The sequence below is a fragment of the Erpetoichthys calabaricus genome, chromosome 10, assembly GCF_900747795.2.
Source record: "Erpetoichthys calabaricus chromosome 10, fErpCal1.3, whole genome shotgun sequence".
NCBI lineage: Eukaryota > Metazoa > Chordata > Cladistia > Polypteriformes > Polypteridae > Erpetoichthys > Erpetoichthys calabaricus.
In genome coordinates, this window is record NC_041403.2 from 85227754 (window position 1) to 85254230 (window position 26477).

Below are 26477 nucleotides of genomic sequence, written 5' to 3' on the forward strand. Positions count from 1 at the left end.
TGCGGGATTCTTTTATTTCTTAAGGGTTACATTGTATGAAAGGAATGGAGCGCAGTCTGTAATCAGAGACACAGCCTGGCTCTAAATGGGGGAGGCGGTGGGGACAAGATGACATGTTTTTACACTGTGATTCAATGGGCTGGTTATCGCAAGATGCCAAAACCACGAATATATCCGTATAACTCAACAGAAATCAGTGTCTTAATTTGAATGCACTGTTTGAATTTGCACTGTGCTCGTTATATGGTCGCAGTCGTGCCATTGCTGAACTGTACATTAAAGATGCATTGAATACATCCTGTTTCACTTACTGCATATCCGTGAACGAAGTACCCTTAAAAAGTATTCTTTATTATAGTCTGCTATGCTGATCATGCTTTCTTCCCAAAGACTCGAATTATTGAATTTATTCACTTTTTCTGAAATGTCAGTTCTTCTAATGTCGTTGGATTTGTTTATTGCAGCGTAAGCGTTTGAGTGTAAACTATAAATGTCTTCTTTCTTTGTTGCCAAAAAATGTATTTCTTTAGGGTGGGAGAGTGGTGCATTTGCACTGAAAAATTCTTTGATATAAATTTTTTATATTTTTAGTTTGTAAATTTTATTATTTTTAGTTTCTGAGAGATGGTGGTGGGTGGTCTGCCAGATAGGAGCAGTTCATTGTGGTCCCTTGAAACTTGACCTTAGGGGCCAGTGTAATGTCCATGTCCATTATACTATCAGTGGATTTACAACTGGTGTTCCTGGGTTTGGTGGGAGCACAGCACTGAGTAGTTATGCATAGCTCGTATTTGGCATGTTCACATATGGCATACAATGCCTAGTGTAAGCTTTATTTTGACCCTGTTCAAGTTTTGAAGAAAACCAGTGGCAGATTTTAAATTGTCAATAAATGAAAATGCACCCACAGCACACCTTTCTTCTTGATCAGTTATACCTTTTTAGAGCTCTAGTTTCTTTCATTACTGCACACTTCAGTCTTTGGATTTTATAATCCACAAATATTTTTCTGAAACATGGAAAACATCACATTCACAATAAATGTATCAGGGGTGTAGCACAGAAATTTGGGCTCTATACATAAGCAGTCTCTGTAGGCTCCTTCCTCTTCATACATGTATGTCTGTCACACATCCCTTTCATTCCAGGCTTCAAGGCCCCCCCACCCAGCACAACAGTGCTGAAATGTCAACAGACATGTTACTCTCTGAAACACAATAAATATAGAGATGGTAAAATGAAGCAACTAGGAATGGTGATGTAGTCTAGGTAGATGCAACTGGTTACATATAAAAATTTAAATAGACACATGGTCAATGCAAGAAGGGAAATGCACATGTTGTTTGTCTGCTTTAACAACACCAATTGTTTTAAGTAGCAAATTTTCATATATGCAAGCACCTCAAGATGCTTTAGATTAATAATGGCTTGACAGAGTTACAAAAGGAAGTGAAAACATTCGCCGCAGGAGACTGTACTTTCTCCGGTCCTGTTCAGCCTATATACATCGGACTTCCAATACAACTCGGAGTCCTGCCGCATGCAAAAGTTCGCTGACAACACTGCTATTGTGGGCTGCATCAGGAGTGGGCAGGAGGAGGAGTATAGGGACCTAATCAAGGACTTTAAGTGGTGCGACTCAAACCACCTACACCTATACACCAGCAAAACCAAGGAGCTGGTGGTGGATTTTAGGAGACCCAGGCCCCTCATGGACCCCGTAATCATCATAGGGGACTGTGTGCAGTGGGTGCAGGCCTATAAATACCTGGGAGTGCAGCTGGATGATAAATTGGACTGGACTGCCAATACTGATGCTCTGTGCAAGAGAGGACCGAGCCAACTATACTTTCTTAGAAGGCTGGAGTCCTTCAACATCTGCAATGAGATGCTGCAGATGTTCTATCAGACGGTTGTGGCAAGTGCCCTCTTCTATGCAGTGGTGTGCTGGGGAGGCAGCATGAAGAAGAGGGACGCCTGAGCACTGAGAAGGCTCCTGTCAATCATGGAGAATCCACTGAACAGTATCATCTCCAGACAGAAGAGCAGCTTCAGCGACAGACTGCTGTCACTGTCCTGCTCCACTGACAGACTGAGAAGATCGTTCCTCCCCCAAACTATGTGACTCTTCATTTCCACCCTGAGGGTAAATGTTAACATTATACAAAGTTACTGTCTGTTATACCTGCATTTTTGTCACTTTTTAATAATGTTTTTTATCCGTATGCTGCTGCTGGAGTATGTGAATTTCCCTTGGGGATTAATAAAGTATCTATCTATAAAACTATAGAGCAGTTGTAACAGTAAGAATCAAAATATCTAATAACAAGCTATGGTCAGTTGGCCAAAAAGGATGCTGGGAAAAATAAATGTCCGGGTTTTCAGAGGCAAAAACACCACCCAGACCCCTCTGGGAATTCTGTAGTACATAAATGTTCTACCATCATGAGGATATTATTGTAGAGCCTTATTTATCTTTCTAGCATCGGGGTGGCTGCAGGTTTTCATACTTAGTAGGACCACCAGGTATTAGAAAAAGAGAAAACACACCAAAGTAGTGATTCATGTCCAGTCTATAAAAGATTATAAACATAAAATGCAATTTTACTGCATTTAATCTGTTTTCATCTTCTTCCAGTATGAGGGAATCCTAGTGATGCTAATAGTTTAAGACGGGTAGGCAACGTCGGTCCTGGAGTGCCACAGTATGTGCAGGTTTTTGTTCCAACCCAGTTCCTTAACGAGAACTCAATTATTGCTGATGAAGCACATATTGCTTAAGTGACATTTTAATGCTTCATTTTAGTGGTCTCGCTTGTTAAGGTTCTCCAACCTTAATTGCTTATTTCAATCTTAAACTGCTGCATTCAGTGTTTTAATTGCTCCTTATTAGCAATAAGATGTAAAACAGGGGTAGGCAATGTCGGTCCTGGTGAGCTGCAGTGGCTACAGGTTTTCATTCCAACCCAATTGCTTAATTAGAAACAAATCATTGCCAATCTCAGACCTTATTTAATTTTATGGCTTGTTAGTCTGTGCAATGTAAGGCTTTTATATCGTAGATTTTTTTCCTTTCCAAGGAGATCATCCAAATGATTTGAAGCCTAAAACAGATCATTTTCAGTCTGTCACATTTTTCTATTAAGTGTTTTATTAAATCAAACCGTGCATGATGAACACACACAGATGTAATTGGAAAAAAGCTAGCTGGAGAACTGCTGGCTGCTTTGTCTTTTACATCTTATTGCTAATAAGGAGCAATTAAAACACTGAATGCAGCAGTTTAAGATTGAAATAAGCAATTAAGGTTGGAGAACCTTAACAAGCGAGACCACTAAAATGAAGCATCAAAATGTCACTTAAGCAATATGTGCTTCATCAGCAATAATTGAGTTCTCGTTAAGGAACTGGGTTGGAACAAAAACCTACACATACTGTGGCACTCCAGGACCGACGTTGCCTACCCCTGGTTTAAGACATGGGTGGGCAAAGTCATTCCTGGAGGGTCGCAGTGGCTGCAGGTTTTTGTTCCAACCCAATTGCTTAATAAGAAGTACTTATTGCTCTAGAAACATCTTCTGCTTCATTTTAGTTATCTCCCTCATTAAGATTTTGAACCCTTATTGCTTATTTAAGTCTTAAACAGCTGCATTCTTGGTTTTTAATTGCTCCTTATTAGCAATAAGATGCAAATGACAAAAGAAACCAGCAGTTATCCATTTTGCTTGTTACCCTTTACACCTGTGTGTATTTATCGTGCACTATTTGCTTTAATTAAATACTTGGAAGGAACGAGAAGAGAAAAAAGTGAAGGATTGAGAATTACCCATCCATTTTACACTTCAAAGTATTTGGATGATATCCTTAGAATGGAAAAAAAATCTAGGATATGAGAATGACTTGACATAGCAGGGTTAAAGCACTAACAAGCCATGAAATGTAATTACTGGCAAGGATTGTTTTCTAATTAAGCAACTGGGTTGGAACAAAAACCTGCGGCCCTCCAGGAATGACTTTGCCCACCCCTGGTTTAAGAGATCAAGAGCAAACTAAATTAAAAAGGTGAGGTTTTAGTAGTTTCCAAAGGTATTCAACTGTATTGGTGTGATGTGTGTCTAATGGCAAAGTATTCAAGATTTTTAGTGCAAAAATACTCAGCAGGTCAGTATCTGATGATCTAAAATTACAATTAGAAATGTAGGACAGAAACCATCCAAAATATATGAAGGTCATAGATTGTTTAGAGCCTGATGTACTGTACAAGTAAAAGCATTTAAAAATCAATTTCTAACAGTTTAGACATTAGATAATCTTCAGTTTACGTCTGGGGAGTATTGGAGCAAAATGATGTTCTTAACCACAAAATGCTAAATGAGCAATGCCATTGTGTACTGAGAGTTGCAATGCGATTCTTTGAAAACTTCATCTATCATCCAGGTTTATAGTGTGCAGGCATTATTGGTAAGCACATTCCATACCAGAATTGTATGTGTCACCAATATGGTGCTTACATTTGACCAGAAATGGATGCAGAATTGTTGTAAGGCAGCTGTAAAAAAAAAAAAAAAGTTGTGGCAGAGCAGCTAAGAAGTAATGGAGGCATGGAAAAATATTAGCAAGATGAAAAAATGTTTTCGTTCCCAGTGTTAACTAGAACACTATAAACAGCTTTGAATTAAGGACCTCACACCTTGAGAAAATTATGCAAAATAGATTACAGTAACACAAACTCATATTGATATACTTGTCATTTAATATTTAGCGTTTAACATTATTATTGGCCTGAAAGGAATCATGTTTGGAACATGCACAAGAATGAAAAAACTGTCAGACTTTTCAGTTTATAATTTTTTAATCAGAAATACATACCAATACCTTTTCAGGTGCATTACATACTAACACAGAAAAAAGCTTCTGATTACTTCTTTCAAAAGATCTGTTTTCTGGGAAATGTAAACTTACATAATGATAGTCTTAATGTATTGGCAGTAGCTGGCTGGTGCACAGGTTATTTAGTGCACTAGACTGGCATGGCCTGTTTTTGTTTCTGTAAGGATCCGAAAGGTTTTGTGTAGATAGACTAAATGGCCTAAGGGGCCTGATATGCGTACACCTAAGTTTATAAAAACAACTAGTTGGTAGATTTTCTATTTGCATAATGGGCATAGATTAAGTATCTCATTAGCTCTCTCATTATGTAACATACTGTACTTGGCATATTTTAATGGCATAGATCAACATGCCTATTATTAACTACAGTTTAAAGTGCTGAGAGTGACGGCTTTTCTAATACCACCACAAATGATCTATTCAGGTGTCAGTACATAGATGCCAGCCGTTTCACATGGTAAGTTCAAACAGAGTAATGTGAAAGACGTATATGCTAAACAAAATTAAGTGGCGGGGAAAAAATGTGTTATTCATCAGTCTAAGTCACCTGTGTTATGTTCCCAATAAAGAATGCAAAACTTTATAGTTTGAAAACTGAAGCACAACATTGAGCCTCAAAAACACAGTATTTTACTTTTACTTGAGACATGGTCTTCAATCATGTTACCACATACCAGTATTTTCTTTTCCTCTAAGCTTGAGATATATACAGTCATATGAAAAAGTTTGGAACCCCTCTTACTTCTTTGGATTTTTGTTTATCATTGGCTGAGCTGTCAAAGTAGCAACTTCCTTTTAATATATGACATGCCTTATGGAAACAGTAGTATTTCAGCAGTGACATTATTAAGTTTATTGGATTAACAGAAAATATGTAATATGCATCATAACAAATTAGATATGTGCATAAATTTGGGCATCAATACTTAGTTGAGCCTCCTTTTGCAAATATAACCGCCTCTAGACGCCTCCTATAGCCTTTGATGAGTGTCTGGATTCTGGATGGAGGTATTTTTGACCATTCTTCCATACAAAATCTCTCCAGTTGAGTTAAATTTGATAGCTGCTGGGCATGGACAGCCTGCTTCAAATCATCCCATGGATTTTCAATGATATTCAAGTCAGGAGACTGTGACGGCCATTCCAGAACATTGTACTTCTCGCTCTGCATGAATGCCTTTGTAGATTTCAAACTGTGTTTTGGGTCATTGTCTTGTTGGAATATCCAACCCCTGTGTAACTTCAACTTTGTGACTGATGCTTGAACATTATCCTGAAGAATTTGTTGATATTGGGTTGAATTCATCCGACCCTCGACTTTAACAAGGGCCCCAGTCCCTGAACTAGCCACAAAGGCCCACAGCATAATGGAACCTCCACCAAATTTGACAGTAGGAAGCAGGTGTTTTTCTTGGAATGCAGTGTTCTTCGTCTGCCATGCAAAGCACTTTTTGTTATTACCAAATAACTCGATTTTTGTCTCATCAGTCCAAAGCACTTTGTTCCAAAATGAATCTGGCTTGTCTAAATGAGCATTTGCATACAACAAGCAACTCTGTTTGTGGTGTGAGTGCAGAAAGGGCTTCTTTCTCATCACCCTGCCATTCAGATGTTCTTTGTGCAAATTGCACTGAATTGTAGAACGATCTACAGATACACCATCTGCACCAAGATGTTCTTGCAGGTCTTTGGAGGTGATCCGTGGGTTGTCTGTAACCATTATCACAATCCTGTGCATATATATATTCAATAATGTAAGAAAATGGTGAAATATCTATCTCTTCCTGTACAGAATCCAGTTGTTTGAATAATGGCTGTGATGAGCTGGAACATTTCTGAGCAATTTGTGTTGCAAGACAAAAGAGAACCCTGTATGACCTCTAAACCCACTGCAGGATACACCTGATCAGAGTTCATCTTAGTGAGGCAATGTAGAATCATCTGTCATTGTGGTTTAGATGTAACCTTTGCAATCGGAATTACTGTATTGCTTGAGGTAAATAATATACAGGTCTGAATTTAAAGTGCAGAATTACTTGATACAATAATAAACGATCAAAACAAAAGGTAGCTTCTTGTTATATTCCTGGTGGTATTGCATGATCTCCTAAATCAGAGTCTGGATCCCAGATTCCATCAAGAGGGAGTTGTATAAATCATTATTCTGGTGGAATGATCCATTTGAAAAGGTTAGACTTTGACCATAAAGGGATGCATGTGGTCTGTGACGATGCTTAGGTATACTTTGGCATTCAAGTAACATGCAGTAGGTATTAGGAAGCCTAATGTGTTCCAAAACATTCCATGCACTATTACTCTGCCACTACCATCCTGTATCATTGACCCATGGCAGGATGAATCCATGGATTCCTGTAGTTTGTCAAATCCATCTGCTTCAAGATCCAAGAAGTTTTGTATTCCATGCTCTAAGGTGCTTTTGATGGAGTTCTTGTGACCTATCTGTTCAAGTTAAAGTGAACTTTATTGTCATCTCAACCATATACAAGTATACAGATGTTGGCTTGTGTTTGCATATTTCATCAACATTGTAAGGTCTTAATGTTAAAACCTAAAAAGGATAGTAAAGATAGCCAATGAGTAATGGCTTATAACTGATTTAATTCTTTTAATGTATTTTCAATCACTTTATTGTACAATGTATCATATAACCTATGATGCAATGCAGATAAGGTTTTATCTCATTACTGAGTAATAAAATGAAAGTAATTTAAATGTTTTAGAGTGTTTTTTTGTATAAAAATATTCTCTAAATTTAACTAATTTTAAGAAGTCCAGGTTTGTTTGTAGCAAGTTCCACACAAGAGAATATACATAATAGCCAGCAAATATATTTTAGTTGTAAAAAAAGGATAATTTTATTAAACTTAATTCAATAAAAGATTTTCTAAATAGTGAGCTGTACAGAATTTTATATCAGTATTTCATATTTCTTTTAATTCTAAATATGGACTAGTAGAATTAGCTTATTTTTTTAAGCTTCTCTTCTGAATAATAAAGTTAAAACTTTTATATGCCAGGAGTAACTTGGTTTTCTTAAATAATAAAGAGGTCAGGCAAAAGGTTGCCTTTTGTGGTTAGAAAGCCTGAAAGTGCTGCAGTTGGATTGTTTTTTATTGAGCCTATTAAGTCATATTGTGATTTTAACAAAAAAAAAAAGAGTCAGTCAAAAATCCAATGAACAATGCATTCCAAACATTTATGTTTAAATTAAGTCAAAATTAACACCCCTTCCCTACCTGACTCCGAGAATAAAGCAGAGTACCCCATATGATGATGTGAATCATTTGTGTTAAAACACTGGAGAGGTTAAACATCGGCCCAGCTTGTTTATTTTAGAAGATCATTAATGAATTCTTGCCAGATTTTGAAATGGCTTTGGATTATTTCTTGTAGAGAATATTTGTGACTATTACCTCCTAGTTTCAAATAATTTAGTTATGGGGTGGATTAAAATTCTGCTAGTTAAGTAACATAAATAGACATGTAAATAACGTACTGCAGGATATCACAACATTATTTTTTTTAATGCATCTGATGTTTCTCCAGATAGTGCTATTAAAGGATTAGGAGGAATCCTATCCTACCTGACAAATAAGTATTTTTTCCCAAAACGGTACAAGAGTGAAGCATTCTCAAAGAAAACGACCCAGTAAGACATGCGCTTTATGTCCTCAGTCACAGTTTGCATATCTGTCTTGGATAGACTTCATACAGTATATATTCATTTCAGATAGGTATGTGTGGTGTACAATTCTAAGATGAATAACTCAATGCTTTGCACAGATTGAAAAAGAAGGCATTGTGAAGAAGGCTGAATTTCATTCCTTTTCTGAGATTGTAATTGAAAGCCCTGCTTCTGTTTTTGTCTAAGAGCATAGCATTTTCCAGTCTTTGAAATAAGTTGGTAATGTCTAGAAATACTGCCTATGTATTAATCATTACTAGTGAGAAAGGCTTTTATGTATAGTTTCTAAAATATAATGAAGAGAGAGTCTTTTATAAAAGCTGAAGCTACGTTGGGTCCCAAGGACTGAGTTTGGGAACTACTGTACTTAGCTCAATTTCTAGGGGGAAAAACGTGATATCTCTAAATTTATTCTTTTTCATGAAATGTACAATAGTTTTGGAGGATCTCCACAAACTAGTAGCAGCCTATGTGTTCATCATTACAATAGTAGTAGGTATAGTTTCACACGTGTATATTGATAGGTATGCCCTGTGGTGGGCTGGCACCCTGCCGGGGTTTGTTTCCTGCCTTGTGCCCTGTGTTGGCTGGGATTGGCTCCAGCAGACCCCCATGACCCTGTAGTTAGGATATAGCGGGTTGGATAATGGATGGCTATTGATAGGTAATTGGGCAAGCTGAGTAGGTTTCATTTGACAAAATCTCTAATAAGAAACAGTCCTCTAGTCGGGGGAAAAATGATAACCAACATTCTGAGGAAGGGGGTAGAGAAAATACTGATACGCTGGAGAGCAGTCAACAGTAGATTGATCTTCACAAGGCTGAAAGCGAAACAGGTCCGCATGTCCATCATACAATGATATGCAGCGACCAATGAAAATGAGGAAAGACTCATTTTTTGACCAACTCCAGGTGGAAGTAGAGAAGAAATCACATCATGATGTTGTCATTATCATAGGGGACATGAATGCATAGGTGGTATGGATAACACACATAATGAGAGAGTCATCAGGAGTCATGGATGTGGAGTCAGGAATGAGAATGGATGAAGGCTTATTGAATTTGTACCTTGAACAGCTTGGGGGCATCATGTTCTCACACCAGAATATACATAAGTTCACGTGCTGCCCAACCTCAGAGACAAGAACCAGATCAACCACTTGCTGATCAATGACACTTGGATGCATTCGCTGCTTGATGTGAAAGTGAGAAGAGGAGCAAACATTGGAAGTGATCACCATATAGTAACAGCCACTGTGAGATTCAAATTAAGGATCACAGGGCAGAAGACCAAGTCACAGAAACGTTTCAACATGGACCTGCTGAAGAACATTGAAGCCAATAAAGCTATTGTTATTCAAATCTAAATCAGGTACCAGGCATTAAAAATATGGAGAGTGAGAATAATGAAGAAAGCATTAATTAGAAGTGAAAGAGTCTGGCCTCACCGTACACTAAGAGCAGTGAGGAGTGCATAGGATATAGACAGCAAAGGAGAAGAAAGGAATGGATATCAGAAGGGACGTGGTCAGCCATTGATGGACGATGTAGACTTTAAAAGAAGCTGAGTCCGCTAGACTGTAGGAAAGGATAAAACATCGATATTCATGTGAACTCAGATGTACACAATACATTATTGTGTATGCTGCCTGTACACTGTGTAGGTCTGTGTGGCACCAATGAAGGAAAATCTATTTCAGGTGATTGTAACTATCTAATGTCTTGGGCTGCTGTTATTCACTCCCTTAAACTCAAAGCTGACCATTTTCAGAAATGATTAATTAACATTGTACTGTCTGTAGCTAACCAGTCATAATGCTGAATTTCTTTCCAAAACAAAGCTGTAGAGAACAGTATTTATTTATTTATGAACTTTAAAGTATTTGAACTTTATAGTATTTTGAAAAGAAATCATTGTTTATAATTCAGCTGGTATGCTGAAAGTAGTACAGTATTTCAGTTCTTTATTAAAACAGTCATCTAAATTATTTTCTTGTTCCATTCTTACGTATATTTGTATAAATGAAGCATGCTCTGTACAACTTGTCTGCAAAGACATTAAATTACTTTTTAATATAATGCTCTTATACCACTTGTTTGTGTAATTCTTCAAGTGATTAACTTTTATTTTTAAATATATCAAGAGGGGTAAACAATTTGCCTGATGAGTTTAAAGTTTCCAAATGTCTGCAGTTTGAGAATGCCCATATATAAACACATTAGTTTGAATTTATTATGGAAACTGTTGTAAACTATAAAGTATCCCATTGGGAATCAAAGTAATTTATGTACAGTACAAAGTAAAGATCCCTGATTTTAATTGGACAGTGAAATAAAATATTTAAAATATTTTTTGCATATAGGAGAAAATGTTTCACTGGTTTATAGTAAACTGGTAGTAAATTCAATTCAGACACATTACTTTTTTTTGTGATTTGCCTTCACTCCTTACAGTCGCTCTAAAGTAAAGTAGGACCAGTATTAACCTTAGGCCATGACAAATGTGTACTGGGTTTTTTTAAAACGGAACTTAGTAGTGCCAAAAGACAGTTGGAAAAGCTAATTAGGCAAAATATAGCCCTTGGGGCTTCTTTCAACATTTTATTGATTGATTAAAGAAAACACTTAAGGAGGAGGTGAAATGCATTAGGAAAAGCAAGGGTGAAATAAAATATACAAATAAAGGACAAAGCTAATAGCCTTAGTTCATATTATTCTTCAGCTTTCACCAGTAAGAGGGTCACTAGCATATTGGTGGTACTTGATTTGGAGATTGAGGGCAAAGTGCTACTTGTATTATGGAATGTATTTCTGAGAAATCACTGCGTACCAGGGAGGAAAAAAAAGTAAATGCTGAAACTAGCAGACATGATCTCATTATGTACAGTGCAATGGATCACACCAACCCTGGTATCTATAGGCCAGGCTGCTTAAAGTGCATTACAGCTGAAGTGATGGAAGGAAGTAATGGAATAATCAGTTTTGGAAAATGAAAGATTCAAACAATTATTAAGGATAGCTTTGAGAATATAGAGAAACAAATATCCAGTAAAGGTTTGCTAACAGAGAATGACAGAGTGCATGGTTTAGATTGGATAGTTACTAATACAGCAAAGCTACCTTGTAAATGTTTAATTATAATAGAAAGTTCTTTTGCTATTAGTCTTAAAGCTTTTCCAAAGGTGCCTCATGGTTTCTAGTCCTCAAACTACAGTACAATGGAATCAGAGTATGCTTTACAGCAAGAGTTCCCAAAGTGGTCGATATTGACCCCCTGGGGTCAACATGAACTTTCTAGGGGTCGATAGTTTCAATAAAAAAATTTGGGGGTCGACAACAGCAAAAATAGACCCCCTTACTACTGCTATTTGTTTGTTAATTCAAAATATCTATGATTCCAATAGGTACCTAATTAAGAAGTAAAATAATTCAAAAAAACACTTTTTTGATAAAAACACATTACATACCAAACTTGCAAACGAAAAGGTAAAATGTGTCATTGAAAGTGTCATACGTAAGAATGCATGAAAATACATGTAGCACAAACATGTCTGTGCATTGCCTTGTCGAACGTATCAAAGCAAGTGTGGACATGAAAAACCATTGCATGTGACTAGGGGGTCGACGGTTTTAAAAGTTTTTGGTAAAGGGGTCTGCGGCTGAAAAAAGTTTGGGAACTCTTGCTTTACAGGCTAGTAGAAAATTAGTTTAAACTCAAAAAACAGTTGTTCGGAGGAGCAGTTTCCTAAATTAACAAAACTTAAGTTCTATTCTAGTCAGAGGCTGCCAGTGTGGGCTGTGATCCTTAGTAGCCCTGTAGCTGAATCAAGTTTAAACAATAGGTGGATATATGAATAAATGATTTATATAAAACCTAGGCAACTGTGAATTCACATGTAAAGGTGAGACAAAGCCATAATTACCACGTACAGTTGCACATGGCCTGTATTAAACCATGGGTGATAGGTGAAAAATTGTTTTGTAAATGTAATATTTTGAAAATGGAAAGTTACAGTAATTATTTTTGTCTGAACAATCTGGTGCTACAAGAAGTAAAATTTCATAGTGTTACGATTCACAAAAATCAGGACATATAGAACATTGCATGGAGTACTAGTCATGGAAGGTCACTTTAAAGGTTCATCACACAGTTATGAGGTAGTGTCTGGAATAATGTGTGCAGTATTCAGGTACCATATTAAAAGGAACACACAATCAGATTAGAGAAGAACTCCTAGACATATTGGACAACTATGGGAGTGTAAGGAAAAGACTAAAGCCTTCTTATTTCATGAGGGGTTTGCAGGAAGCCAGAATCTATTCTGGTAGCATCCCATGCATGCCAGGAAATATCTTTGAATATTGCACAACTTCATTGCAGTATACACTTGTACAAGTCAAAACTGTGCCAGTTGAACTAGCATGCTAGAAACTCACGGATTCAATATACGATAATAGAAGAAAGAGTCCTGAATGAGGCACATTACCTTCACCGTGAGGGAGCATCAGTTACGGCACTACGGCCATGTGGCGCGTTTCCCCGAGGGTGATCCGGCTCGTAAGATCCTCGTTGTTGGGGACCCGAGTGGCTGGACCAGGCTAAGGGGTCGCCCATGTAACCCCTGGCTGTGGCAGATAGAGGGTCATTTCCGGAGGGTGGGACTGGACCATGTGTTTACCTGGGGGGTTGCCTATCAGGATCCTGAGTTGTTTCGTTGTGTAGTGGGTGCAGGAACACACTGTACCAATGCATGCTCCTTGACTTGACTTGACTTGAAGAAAGTGCAAACAACTTAAAAGATAGTGAGCTGGTCAGGCTTGAGACCAGGATGTTTGAAGGTGGGAGGTAGTAACAATCCATAAGAGTTAAAATCACACTGCCATATTTTACGTTCATATCAAAGAGTTATACATTTTCCTGGAGAAAACACTAAAAAAAAAAAAAAAAAACTTTATAAACCTTTTTAAAGACATGTTATGCTGGGGATACTATCTATACATATGAATAAAGATATTCTAAGTTGTGTTCAGTGACATTCGTTAAAGTTGTCAAAATCCTGTACGTATCAGTGTAGTAGACTTGAAATTTTAAAATACTATGCTAAGGTATCACTGTTTATTACAGTACCCAAAAGAGACTAAGCCAGGAAACCATTCAAATCACTTGGGCTGGCAATATCTTATTTTCAGCTTTAAGATGCAGGCTACGAAGAAATGACTGTAACATCCTATCTGACCCTCTTTAGTAATATTTTCCTCTGCTGTTTTATGTACTTTGTAATATTGTTGATGGTAGCGACCAATTGTCAGAATGTGATTTGGTGAAATGATGTGCCCCCCCACACACACACACACACAAAACGTGGCTGAGCTGTTGACAGAAAAGGCCAGTCACAACAGCGTTAGTGTGGAACAGAAATCACCTTTCATCTGTATTGACAGCAAGGAGGCCATTGTTGTTCGATTAAGGACTTGCCACTTGTATGAAAGCAGCTTAACTCTTACCTACTGTTCAGATCTTTGAACATTTGAATCTGTATTTATGTGTTAAATTTGTTTCCTTAAAATCGGAGTCCATTCGTACGTGGCCTGTTTTCTTTCATTTGTATTTGTTACTCTTTGTCTATTTTAGGATTTCCGCAATGTTAGCATTACTTAAAACTGTTCTATTTTTGATTACATACACTGCATTTAACAACATTAGCACTTTAGTTTGACTGCAAATGCAATTACTGTGCTTTTTTGGAAGGCAAGAAGATGAAGTCATTTTTATGCTTTAGTCATTTTTTTTTGTAATTTTAATTAACTTAGCATAGAGTTAACTCGAATGAAAACTGGGTTGCTGCATTTGTGTCAATATACTAGTTCAGTTGTTTTTTTTTTCTCTCGAAAGAACTCTATAAATTACATTTTTGCTTCTTTTGAAACTTAATCCAATATATATGAAGTAGGACAGTTAATATAATTAGATCCATTCTTTATTATATTCCAAATAATAAAGGATAACATTTCTAAATTCTTAATATGTAATCTAGAGAGTAAAGCAATATTTGCTTTGGCCGTTTGTGAACCTCATTTTAAAAACGCAATAATATGTGTTTACTTTTTTCCTCCTTTCTTTTCTCTCTTCGTTTTTTCAAGATGTACCACAAGGATAATCCTGTTGTGCTGGCATTTTCTCAGACTTAGAAGTCTAAAAGGACTTAAACAATGATGTTTTTGCAAATTACCTGGTGGCCTGTCTCAAAGTGCTACACTATAAATACACAATTGCTGTTTTCCAGTGAGTGTTCATGATGTAAAATGTCTCTTTACATTTATTCATTTTTTAAATTGCATTTTAGTGCTGAATTTGTTTAGTCCAGTGACATATGTAGTAAACATATGTTTTGTTTAAAGCCATACTTTTCAGTTCCTATAGTAACTTCCAGTCTTTGAAAAAACTGTTACGATGAGAAGCTATCTAATTTCTTCAGGCCGTAGAAGTGTTTTATAGCATGATGTAATTTAAATTGGCTCTGCTGATGTATTGCCATTTAAGCAATTGTAACCCTTAGGCTTGGTCCAGTCACTGACTGGCAGTAGTGTTGTAACCATTATTAAATTTGAAGAGCTCTAGAGTTAAACACTGCTTCACTAAAATGCAATTTGTGGTATGCCAACTGGCAGTTAAATGCACACAAGTAGACAGCCTGGCGCTGTGATGTATAGTATTATGTATTGTTAAATGAAGGTGCTGTGTTTTTTTTTTTTTCTTTTTAATTATTTTTTTTTAGATATACAGTTCGGTCCATGAATATTTGGACAGAGACAACTTTTTTTCTAATTTTGGTTCTGTACATTACCACAATGAATTTTAAATGAAACAACTCAGATGCAGTTGAAGTGCAGACTTTCAGCTTTAATTCAGTGGGATGAACAAAATGATTGCATAGAAATGTGAGGCAACTAAAGCATTTTTTTAACACAATCTCTTTATTTCAGGGGCTCAAAAGTAATTGGACAAATTAAATAACTGGAAATAAAATGTTCATTTCTAATACTTGGTTGAAAACCCTTTGCTGGCAATGACAGCCTGATCACCAGATGCTGGGTTTCCTCCTTTTTAACGCTCTGCCAGGCCTTTACTGCAGTGGCTTTCAGTTGCTGTTTGTTTGTGGGCCTTTCTGTCTGAAGTTTAGTCTTCAACAAGTGAAGTGCATGCTCAGTTGGGTTAAGATCAGGTGACTGACTTGGCCATTCAAGAATTTTCCATTTCTTTGCTTTAATAAACTCCTGGGTTGCTTTGGTTGTATGTTTTGGGTCATTGTCCATCTGTATCATGAAACGCCGCCCAATCAATTTGACTGCATTTAGCTGGATTTGAGCAGACAGTATGTCTCTGAACACCTCAGAATTCATTCGGCTGCTTCTGTCCTGTGTCACATCATCAATAAACACGAGTGTCCCAGTGCCACTGGCAGCCATGCACACCCAAGCCATCACACTGCCTCCACCGTGTTTTACAGATGATGTGGTATGCTTTGGATAATGAACTGTTCCATGTCTTATCCATACATTTTTCTTGCCATCATTCTGGTAGAGGTTGATCTTGGTTTCATCTGCCCAAAGAATATTTTTCCAGAACTGTGCTGGCTTTTTTAGATGTTCTTTAGCAATCTAGTCCAATCTAGCCTTTCTATTCTTGAGGCTTATGAGTGGCTTGCACCTTACAGTGCACCCTCTGTATTTACTTTCATGCAGCCTTCTCTTTATGGTAGACTTGGATATCGATACGCCTAACCCCTGGAGAGTGTTGTTCACTTGGTTGGCTGTTGTGAAGGGGTTTCTCTTCACCATGGAAATGATTCTGCGATCATTCACCACTGTTGTCTTCCATGGACGTCCAGGTTTTTTTGCGTTGCTGAGTTCACCAGTGCTTGCTTTCTTTCTCAGGATGTATCAAACTGTAGATTTTGCCACTCGTATTATTGTAGCAATTTCTCGGATGGGTTTTTTTCTGTTTTCACAGCTTAAGGATGGCTTCTTTCACCTGCATGGAGAGCTCCTTTGACCGCATGTTGTCTGTTCACAGCAAAATCTTCCACATACAAGCACCACACCTCAAATCAACTCCAGGCCTTTTATCTGCTTAATTGATAATGACATAACAATGGACTTGCCCACACCTGCCCATGAAATAGCCTTTGAGTCAATTGTCCAATTACTTTCGAGTCCCTGAAATGAAGGGATTGTGTTAAAAAAAATGTTTTAGTTGCCTCACATTTTTATGCAATGGTTTTGTTCACCCCACTGATTTAAAGCTGAAAGTCTGCACTTCAACTGCATCTGAGTTGTTTCATTTAAAATTCATTGTGGTAATGTACAGAACCAAAATTAGAAAAAAGTTGTCTCTGTCCAAATATTTATGGACCTTTTGTATATGTGCATTTGCATGAATTTGCTCAATTTACAGTTTTGCATTATTGCATATTTCTCAAAATGAATTTACTCAGGTTGTTCATCGGTTACAGCACTATATAGAATTGACAGCCAAAGTTGAGTGCTTTCTGTACAAAGTAATTAATCATGCTGCTCTCAAGCATGAAAAATGTATTACTCCTTCGGAGAACTTTATTCAGTTAAAGGAATTAATTAGTGTTTGCCGTTTTAGTACTTAAGTTCAGCCTGATTTTTAACCTAAAAAAAATAATATAAAGAACTGCCTTTTCCAAAATTTAACCTACGGGTTATCCTTTTTTTGTAGTAAATGGGGATGGTGTGTGGATTATAGAAGGATGATGGCGGTCAGAATATTTGTAAAAAAATCCTCTTTCTTCCTGCAACGAAATAATACATTGACACCTTTTCATATCTCAACAATCAGGAAATGGTTCCAATTATTTTTTCCTCAGCAGTTTTCTAATGAATAGACTGGTAGCAACCTGCTCTGATGCATGTTGAGTGGCTTACGATAAATATTTACAATCAAAATCAGAATATTGGTAATTCCAAATAATCTTGTAACTGACTGAAAATAAAACATTTACTTATATAAAACAGTAATGTTCATTGGAATATTTGCAGCAACTAGCACATGTGATTTCCCCCATTGGTTTAAAGATGTCACATTGACTCCATACTCCCCCACCCCCACCCAAAATGGGTCTAGTGCACTGGTTCCCAAATTCATTCCTGGAACCCCTCTATGGTTTTACGTTTTTGTTCCAACCAAGTTGGACTCTTAGCCTAATTAAGAGAGCTGTTATTTCTCAGTTTGTGTTTTGGAATCAATGTAGAAATTACAAAACAAAGTTTGGTAAAGTTTTTATTGAAATGTACTAAGCAATTATATGGAGATGATGTATTTTTTGTTTGTACTTTTTAACAATATTTTCATCCTGATTTTCTTTCTGGTTTTCTAGGGGTTCTGGTTATTTTCTCAAATTTTTTATTTGTTAGTATTTGCAGCCTTTCATTATTCAGCTGTGTTCATCATCGGGCTGCTTTTTAGCACCCTAGCCTGTTAAAGCCCAGACGTTTAAGTTTGTAGCGTTGTGGCTTTTTTTTTTTTTATATATATATATATATATTATTAAATTAACTACAAACATTTGAAGTTTGGAAATCTGCACTGTTAGAGACCTGAAACATTTCTGATAAGAACTGTGGGCAAAATTCCAACTGCCATACTGAGAAACGCTGATCAAGCACTAAGGGAAACTTCTTACTGCAGTTGTCAATGCTAAAGATGGTGTAGCTAGTTTGCTGCAGTTACCTTAAAACTCTGGGTTTTGGACATTAAGTAAACTTGTTTAAGTTAATTTAGCTAATATTAGGTTTTGGTTGAGAATGTGATAATGAAAAATAAGCAGCAATGGGAAAAAAAAAACTTTTCATGGCACTTAATGTTTACAAGTATACTGTAAGTGTGTGAGTGGTTATTTGATTTTAAATTATAATCTAAAACATGAATGAAAATTAAGCACACTTACACATTTCTTTTTATTTTGCAGAGAGACACAAAAGTGAGCCACAATGAATAGGTGTTACTTTGAGAAGACTATGGATTTCTTTTATAACAACAGTCATAATCAAAATCAAGAATGCACTGCTGCACCTGACTGGTCTGGGACGCCTCTCATAATTGTCTTATGTTTTGGATCATTTTTCTGTCTCTTCATCTTCCTGTCTAATGTAATGGTAATAGCAGCAGTGATTATCAACAAACGATTCCATTTTCCTTTTTATTACTTGCTTGCTAATTTGGCAGCAGCAGATTTTTTTGCAGGTATAGCATATGTTTACCTAATGTTTAACACCGGGCCCGTTTCAGCAACTCTTACAGTACATTGGTGGTTTGTGCGCCAAGGCCTTTTGGACACCAGCTTGTCTGCATCACTTGCAAACCTGCTTGTCATAGCTTTGGAACGCTATATCTCAGTAATGAGGATGAAGGTGCACAGTAACCTCACCAAGCGACGTGTGATTTTTCTCATTGTTCTTGTCTGGGCTGTGTCCATCTTGATGGGGGCAGTACCAAGTTTGGGCTGGAATTGCATCTGCAGCCTTGATGTCTGTTCTGTGCTGGCCCCGGTGTACAGTCGAAGCTATTTAATATTCTGGTCTGTGTCGAACCTTGTAGTGTTTCTAATAATGCTGGTTATTTACCTGAGGATTTATCTGTATGTGAAGAAGAAAACAATTGTTCTGTCATCGCACACCAATGGTTCGATAAGTCGCAGACGAACCCCAATCAAGCTCATGAAGACAGTGATGACAGTTCTAGGTGAGTCCATAATAAGCCTGAGAGTTATAACTGTAACGTAAAGTAGCATTCACTTAAACATTCCTGGTCTTGTGTGTTTTTTGTGATTATTAACCCTTTAAGGTTTGTTGAAGACTTGAAATGATTTATCCGTGAATCACTCAGTACACCATGTTTGAAGTACATTATCTTTATATCTGCCTTTCTCTCTCTCTCTCTGTTTCTTGCATCAAATATTTATTTTAACTATTAATAGGTTGCTGTGTAGGTGGTCCCATGTGTGTTCTATGTTAATGATATGGTAGTGTCTCATTAGTAGTTGGCCTGCTATTGTCATCGCAATTTAGTGTGTTACGACTCTGTAACATCAGTGTTCTGCAATCTAATGTACTGCACCAGTGTAATGTCATACTATGGCTTCTACTGCGTTTATACTGTTCAAACTATTATAAAAATATAATGGATAATATTTTCAAATGTGCTATTACATATTTGAATATCTTTGAAATTGTTAGTTGATTTTTTTTTTTAAACTTACAAACCTCTTGCATTTTTCTAGACTGTCTTCAAAGTAAGTGACTAATCTTCTTTAAAAGAAAATGTAATGTAATTTATGATATCGGAGACCTCTTACAGATTGGTTAGTTTCCTTCAAGGGAAATCTTTATAAAATAAACTTAAATTGAATAGGTAAATGTATGCATTTTTATTTACTGTAGAGTGGAAGTGTATATTTCTTATATAGTGCATCCAGAAAGTATTCCCAGCACATTACTTTTTCCACATTTTGTTATGTTACAGCCTTATTCCAAAATGGATTAAATTCATTTTTTTCCTCAGAATTCTATACACAACACCCCATAATGACAACATGAAAAAAGTTTACTTGAGATTTTTGCAAATTTATTAAAAATAAAAAAATTGAGAAAGCACATGTACATAAGTATTCACAGCCTTTGCCATGAAGCTCAAAATTGAGCTCAGGTGCATCCTGTTTCCCCTGATCATCCTTGAGATGTTTCTGCAGCTTAATTGTAGTCCATCTGTGGTAAATTCAGTTGATTGGACATGATTTGGAAAGGCACACACCTGTCTATATAAGGTCCCACAGTTGACAGTTCATGTCAGAGCACAAACCAAGCATGAAGTCAAAGGAATTGTCTGTAGACCTCCGAGACAGGATTGTCTCAAGGCACAAATCTGGGGAAGGTTACAGAAAAAATTCTGCTGCTTTGAAGGTCCCAATGAGCACAGTGGCCTCCATCATCCATAAGTGGAAGAAGTTCGAAACCATCAGGACTCTTCCTAGAGCTGGCCGGCCATCTAAACTGAGTGATCAGGGGAGAAGGGCCTTAGTCAGGGAGGTGACCAAGAACCTGATGGTCATTCTGTCAGAGCTTCAGAGGTCCTCTGTGGAGAGAGGAGAACCTTCCAGAAGGACAACCATCTCTGCAGCAATCCACCAATCAGGCCTGTATGGTAGAGTGGCCAGACGGAAGCCACTCCTTAGTAAAAGGCACATGGCAGCCCGCCTGGAGTTTGCCAAAAGGCACCTGAAGGACTCTCAGACCATGAGAAAGAAAATTCTCTGGTCTGATGAGACAAAGATTGAACTCTTTGTTGTGAATGCCAGGCGTCACGTTTGGAGGAAACCAGGCACCGCTCATCACCAGGCCAATACCATCCCTACAGTGAAGCATGGTGGTGGCAGCATCATGCTGTGGGGATGTTTTTCAGCGGCAGGAACTGGGAGACTAGTCAGGATAAAGGGAAAGAGGACTGCAGCAATGTACAGAGACATCCTGGATGAAAACCTGCTCCAGAGTGCTCTTGACCTCAGACTGGGGTAACAGTTCATCTTTCAGTAGGACAACGACCCTAAGCACACAGCCAAGATATCAAAGGAGTGGCTTCAGGACAACTCTGTGAATGTCCTTGAGTGGCCCAGCCAGAGCCCAGACTTGAATCCGATTGAACATCTCTGGAGAGATCTTAAAATGGCTGTGCACCGACGCTTCCCATCCAACCTGATGGAGCTTGAGAGGTGCTGCAAAGAGGAGTGGGCAAAACTGGCCAAGGATAGGTGTGCCAAGCTTGTGGCATCATATTCAAAAAGACTTGAGACTGTAATTGCTGCCAAAGGTGCATCAACAAAGTATTGAGCAAAGGCTGTGAATACTTTATGTACATGTGATTTCTCAGTTTTTTTTTATTTTTAATAAATTTGCAAAAACCTCAAGTAAACGTTTTTAACGTCGTCATTATGGGGTGTTGTGTGTAGAATTCAGAGGAAAAAAATGAATTTAATCCATTTTGGAATAAGGCTGTAACATAAGAAAATGTGGAAAAAGTGATGCGCTGTGAATACTTTCCGGATACACTGTATATTATAGGGAACAAAACTGAGAAATGTCCGTCTTTCTTTTCTGCTTCCTCCATGAGAAATGCAATCCATATTTAGATGGTACCATTACAACCAAAAAATCTGAAGAATTCTATTTCTTTTTTGTCTGCTGTGTATAAAGTATAAGTCTGGAAAAGTGGTTGAATTTTTAAATTAGAATTACAGGAAAGGATTGGGAGGCTCTGAAAACCATGTGTTTTTGAGAGATTATTTTAGTGATTATTTCAGACAGAGAACACAAAAAATTTCCAGCACATTTACTAGGTTATGAGGGTTAGCATTCATGAATGATGGTTTCAGCAAGTGATACGATATCCTGAAAGTTGAGTAAAAGGTAGGTGTGTTTGTGTTATGTATGCGGTTGTCTGTAAATGGTATTTGTGTTTTGTCAGTTGCATTGTTTGCTTCTTTACTTATTTGTTCTCTACTTTGAACAAAGGCTATTCTTCTTTCATAGATTGAATTAATCGAATGTAGCTGCCAAATTTAATAAATATTTTACAAATCTTTTGTTGTTTGACCATTTTTAAGGTTTCATAAATATGCTCAAGTTAGTTAAACTGCAATGCAAGATTAAAGCGGGAGGGAAAAGTGATGGTATTTGATCAAGCCTGTGTGGAACGCTTATACAGTATGGACACCCTATTAGAATATTTGATCAGACCCTTAATGAGCTTCACTCTTAATTTAGGTGAGAGAATACCAAGCCTATTTATTAAATATAATAAAAAGATCTGCAGGGAGGTTCAAAGACTGTGAATGTGTGAGTCCTGTTTTTGTGAATGTCGCAGGATGCTTTTTATAACATAGTCCAATTTTTGGTCCATAACATACGTTGCATGTAGAAAAATGGCAGTTTTTAATCCCTTTAATTACAAAATGTGTCTCGCATTTGTAAAGGGTGAGTTTATTTATAAGCTTACTGGGTGTGTGTTTGAGTAGGGCTGTTTAATAACTTGATCAGTAAGAGTTGATAACATCTAAGCAGGTAGAACCTGAAGGAAAACGTACACAGCATAAATATTTTACTGTGTGCAGAGATTATCTGGCCCAGATGCATGTCATACTCTTTCATGTCATTATCAGTAGTGTAAATTTTGTTTTGTGCAGCAAGTGTCAGAATCCTGCAATAAAAGCAGCACAATATAAGATATCTTATGCACATAATAGTTTGAAGAAAAATGAAATGAATTCTACATATGTTATTAATTTTTCTTTTGAATATTTCTTTTTTTCTGTATTTATCTTCGATATTTTTGCTATTAATTTCACAATGGAGAGAAGTGCCTATAATATAATACATTCATGATGGCTTATGGGTAGTCCAGTGCTCTGCCATTAGTCTAGTTAAAGCCAAGGTCAAATGAATATGGATGCTCCTCTGTGGAATTGCACTGTTGTTGAACAATGTGCCATAGTAAGAACAAGTATAACCAATGAAGCTAGATCTGATCGACTATCAACACCCCACACACAATCCCATGGCCTCGTTTAAGACTTTTACAGTACATACATTGTTACCAGATGATGACTTAATTTTGGCAGGTTTCAGGTATGCTTTGATAAATCATGAAAAGTGTTTACCAGGTAGACTGCTAGGTAGGATTTTCAAGGATAATGGACTGTTTTTATGACACATGCCCTCGCCAGTTTCTGGGATTCAGACTTATAGGAAAGAATGTTAAAAATGCAAATGTGTAGTCCTTTAGTCATTATGATCCATTGTTCAGGACACAAGAAAGGCCAATGTTTTGTGTATAAGGGTATTCTTTTAAAGTATGCATTACTAAACTGTGTACTCGTTTCATGTTGAAGTATCAATTATTTGTGTTAGCCTACAGTGCATCCATGACAAAGTAGAAGGGTACAGTTTTATTTATACACACTCTATATATAAAATGCTGGGGGGTTGCAACATTTTTGTTGTTCTTATTTTGTAATGTTAGAATACTGTGAGTTGCAAGCAACATTGTAATTTCCTTAGAATAACCACATTTAATTTTCATTGATTCTAACTGTGCTGCATTTAAAATGCACAGCTGCACCCTGTGTAATTTAAGCATTTAATTTTGGGGATCCTGCTGTTAGACTATGAAACCATTTTTTATTAAAGACTTTTCCTACATCCCACCCTTTCAACCCAAAGCATCTCTGAAGGTTTATTTAACTATTAAAAATCTACGACTGAGTAATCCATTACTTTAATCCAAAGATATTCAGCCCTGTTGTTGAGGAGAAGTGCTTCTCTTTTTAAGACAATAGCACTTCCTTTTTAATGTATGTATTTAAAAAAAGTAAAGTTCTGTTGTCTAATATGTTTGCAGAACAGCTACTCTATTAGCGTTGTAGCTGCAAGTGTATGATAAAATATGAGAACCATTGCGTGAAACAGAAAATCCATTTTAATGATGGTCAGATTATGCTTGATTAATTACTATTTCTCAATCAGATGATACTGATATACTTTTCTCTTTACCTTTTTTGTATTAAAAAAATAAAAACGCACTTTATGCCCATTTTGAAAATAAGGATTTCTACGTTTTGTTTGTTTTAATAACAGATTGTTTCTTTTTTAGTTTCACATTGAGAACTACACAAATATATGTGCTTCACAAAAGAAACTTTTGTTCTTTTCTCTTTCTAGACTAAGATATTAAAACAGCCAGAAGGCAAAACATGGAATTTGTCACTTATAATAATAATAATAAATTTTATTTATATTGCACTTTATATTTTAGCAATCCCAAATATAAACCTCTAATATTGCCCTTAATTGATCAGTAGTACCTCCTTGGTCTTGGCCCCTACTTTTGTTAAATTCACCTTATTTATTTTTACCCAGGACTGCACAGAGGTAGAGTAGTTAGCACTGTTGCTCTATAGCTGTAGAATCTAAAGTTTAAAGTCCAGGCCAAGCACTACCTGCGTGGAATTTGCAGGATCTTTTTCCATCTGTGTTGGTTTTCCTCAGAGTATTGTGGTTTTCCTTGCATGTCTCAGAAAGATGCATGCAAGTTTAAACCAGTGTTATAAGTCTGTGTGTGTAGGGATGCATGCTGTCTGATGGATTGGTGCTCTAGCCATTGTATATTCTCCCTTTACACCCAGTGCTGCTGGAATGGGCAACATGTCCCCATGGCCTTCAACTCTATAAGCACATTAGAAAATGCATATATATATTATTATTGCTCTTACTGTATCTTGTTGCTTTATATAGTAAGTGAACTGCATGGTACTTTTTATCATTAGTTTTGCAGTTCAGTAATAGTATCTCCTAACATGATTGCCGTACTTTTAACTATTAATGTTTTTCACTTGGCATTCTATAATCACATGATGAAAAATGAATCTGTGGTCACGTGGCAAAAAGTAATATAAAAAAATGCGGTGTCTCTGAAACCTTATTGTAGATTACATGCTCAGAGGAAGAGGAGGGAAACTATTTTGTTGATATGCCTGCAGATTGTGGTCATTAACTTTTACTGCAATCTTACATTACATACAACAGTAGTTGTATCAGATGTTTATACAATTATGTGACGGACTTTCCTTTAAAAGAACAAATATTAAAAAATACTAAAGAGAATAATATTTGAATTTAATAAGCAATCAAAACATACTTTTCTAAACAGAAATAATACACTCTTAATAAAAAGTGTGACATTGTGAATTGTTATTGACAAATAATAGTCATGAAATTTATTCAATCTGGGAAGCTAGCTTCATAATTACTGATGAAATTAACCAAAGTAGAACTACATATGTTATTGGTATTTTAGATGCATGAGCAACTTGATTTTGAAAGTGCTGTGTGAAAATTGTTCTGTTTAAATCATGATGACATAAGTTGGGGACATGCACTTGACAGTGGATTGCTGCACCCACCACATGACAAACTACCTGGATTGGGACCCGAGTGCAGCGGGTAGACACCTCGGCACCACACTAGAACAGTGTGCTAATCCTGCCACCAACCTCCAAGCTTTCCCTGAAAGTTGAAGGACCAGGATGCAGGTTAACGTCATACCCAGGATGGAGCAATTGAAGGTTAAGGGCCTTGCTCAAGGGCCCAGTGGAGTAGAGTCACTTCTGGTGTTTGTGGGATTTAAACTGGCAACCTTAAGATTGCCATCGCAGATCCCTAGCCTCAGAACACTGAACCCTTCTATAATTACTTAGAACTAATAAAATCAGTTCATTATATAAAACGTTAGAGGGTGGGTTGGGAGATCAACAGCCACAAATTCCTTTTGCATATTCACATTTCAGTTGATTAAAACAATTGGGAATTTTGTAGGTTTTGCATAAACTTTTACTTTAAAGTTTATTTGACCTTTTGGCATAATAGCTGTTTAAACTGCATGGAGTATGTAGTATGTGAATTTATTCCTGCCCCAGACTCCATCTTTGTGGCTTCAGTTAAGATTGCCGACTAATGTAAAACCTTGTATATCTATCTTTTCAGTTGTGCTTATAAAGACACTTCCTGTCATAAAATTTGTGCTGACAATGCCATGTACTGGGACTTCTTTTAACAAGCAATCCAGGATTAGAAAGAACAGACTACATACATGTATATGCAAACAGTTCATTCCAGAAAACAAATCTGAAATCATTTCATTTGTTTAAAAATGATGCACAAGATCTTTCCTAATAGTAACCTGGCTCAGTGGTGTTATCTGCATTGCGTAAAATGTCTTCTTGTGGTTTGTGCCTAATTTAAAACTAAA

At 36.8% G+C, this 26477-nt stretch overlaps 2 protein-coding genes across 2 annotated transcripts in view; both read left to right on the forward strand.

The window, feature by feature from the left end:
- The window catches only part of LOC114659205 (mucolipin-2-like), a 116411-nt gene extending 97746 nt beyond the window's left edge, over positions 1-18665 (forward strand). Inside the window, exon 15 of the mRNA XM_028811534.2 lies at positions 18592-18665. The gene's annotated coding sequence lies outside the window, so the exon portion shown is untranslated. The remainder of the gene's footprint in view (positions 1-18591) is intronic.
- The window catches only part of lpar3 (lysophosphatidic acid receptor 3), a 37917-nt gene continuing 30053 nt past the window's right edge, over positions 18614-26477 (forward strand). Inside the window, exon 1 of the mRNA XM_028811535.2 lies at positions 18614-19364. Coding sequence (XP_028667368.1) covers positions 18614-19364 — 751 coding nt within the window. The remainder of the gene's footprint in view (positions 19365-26477) is intronic.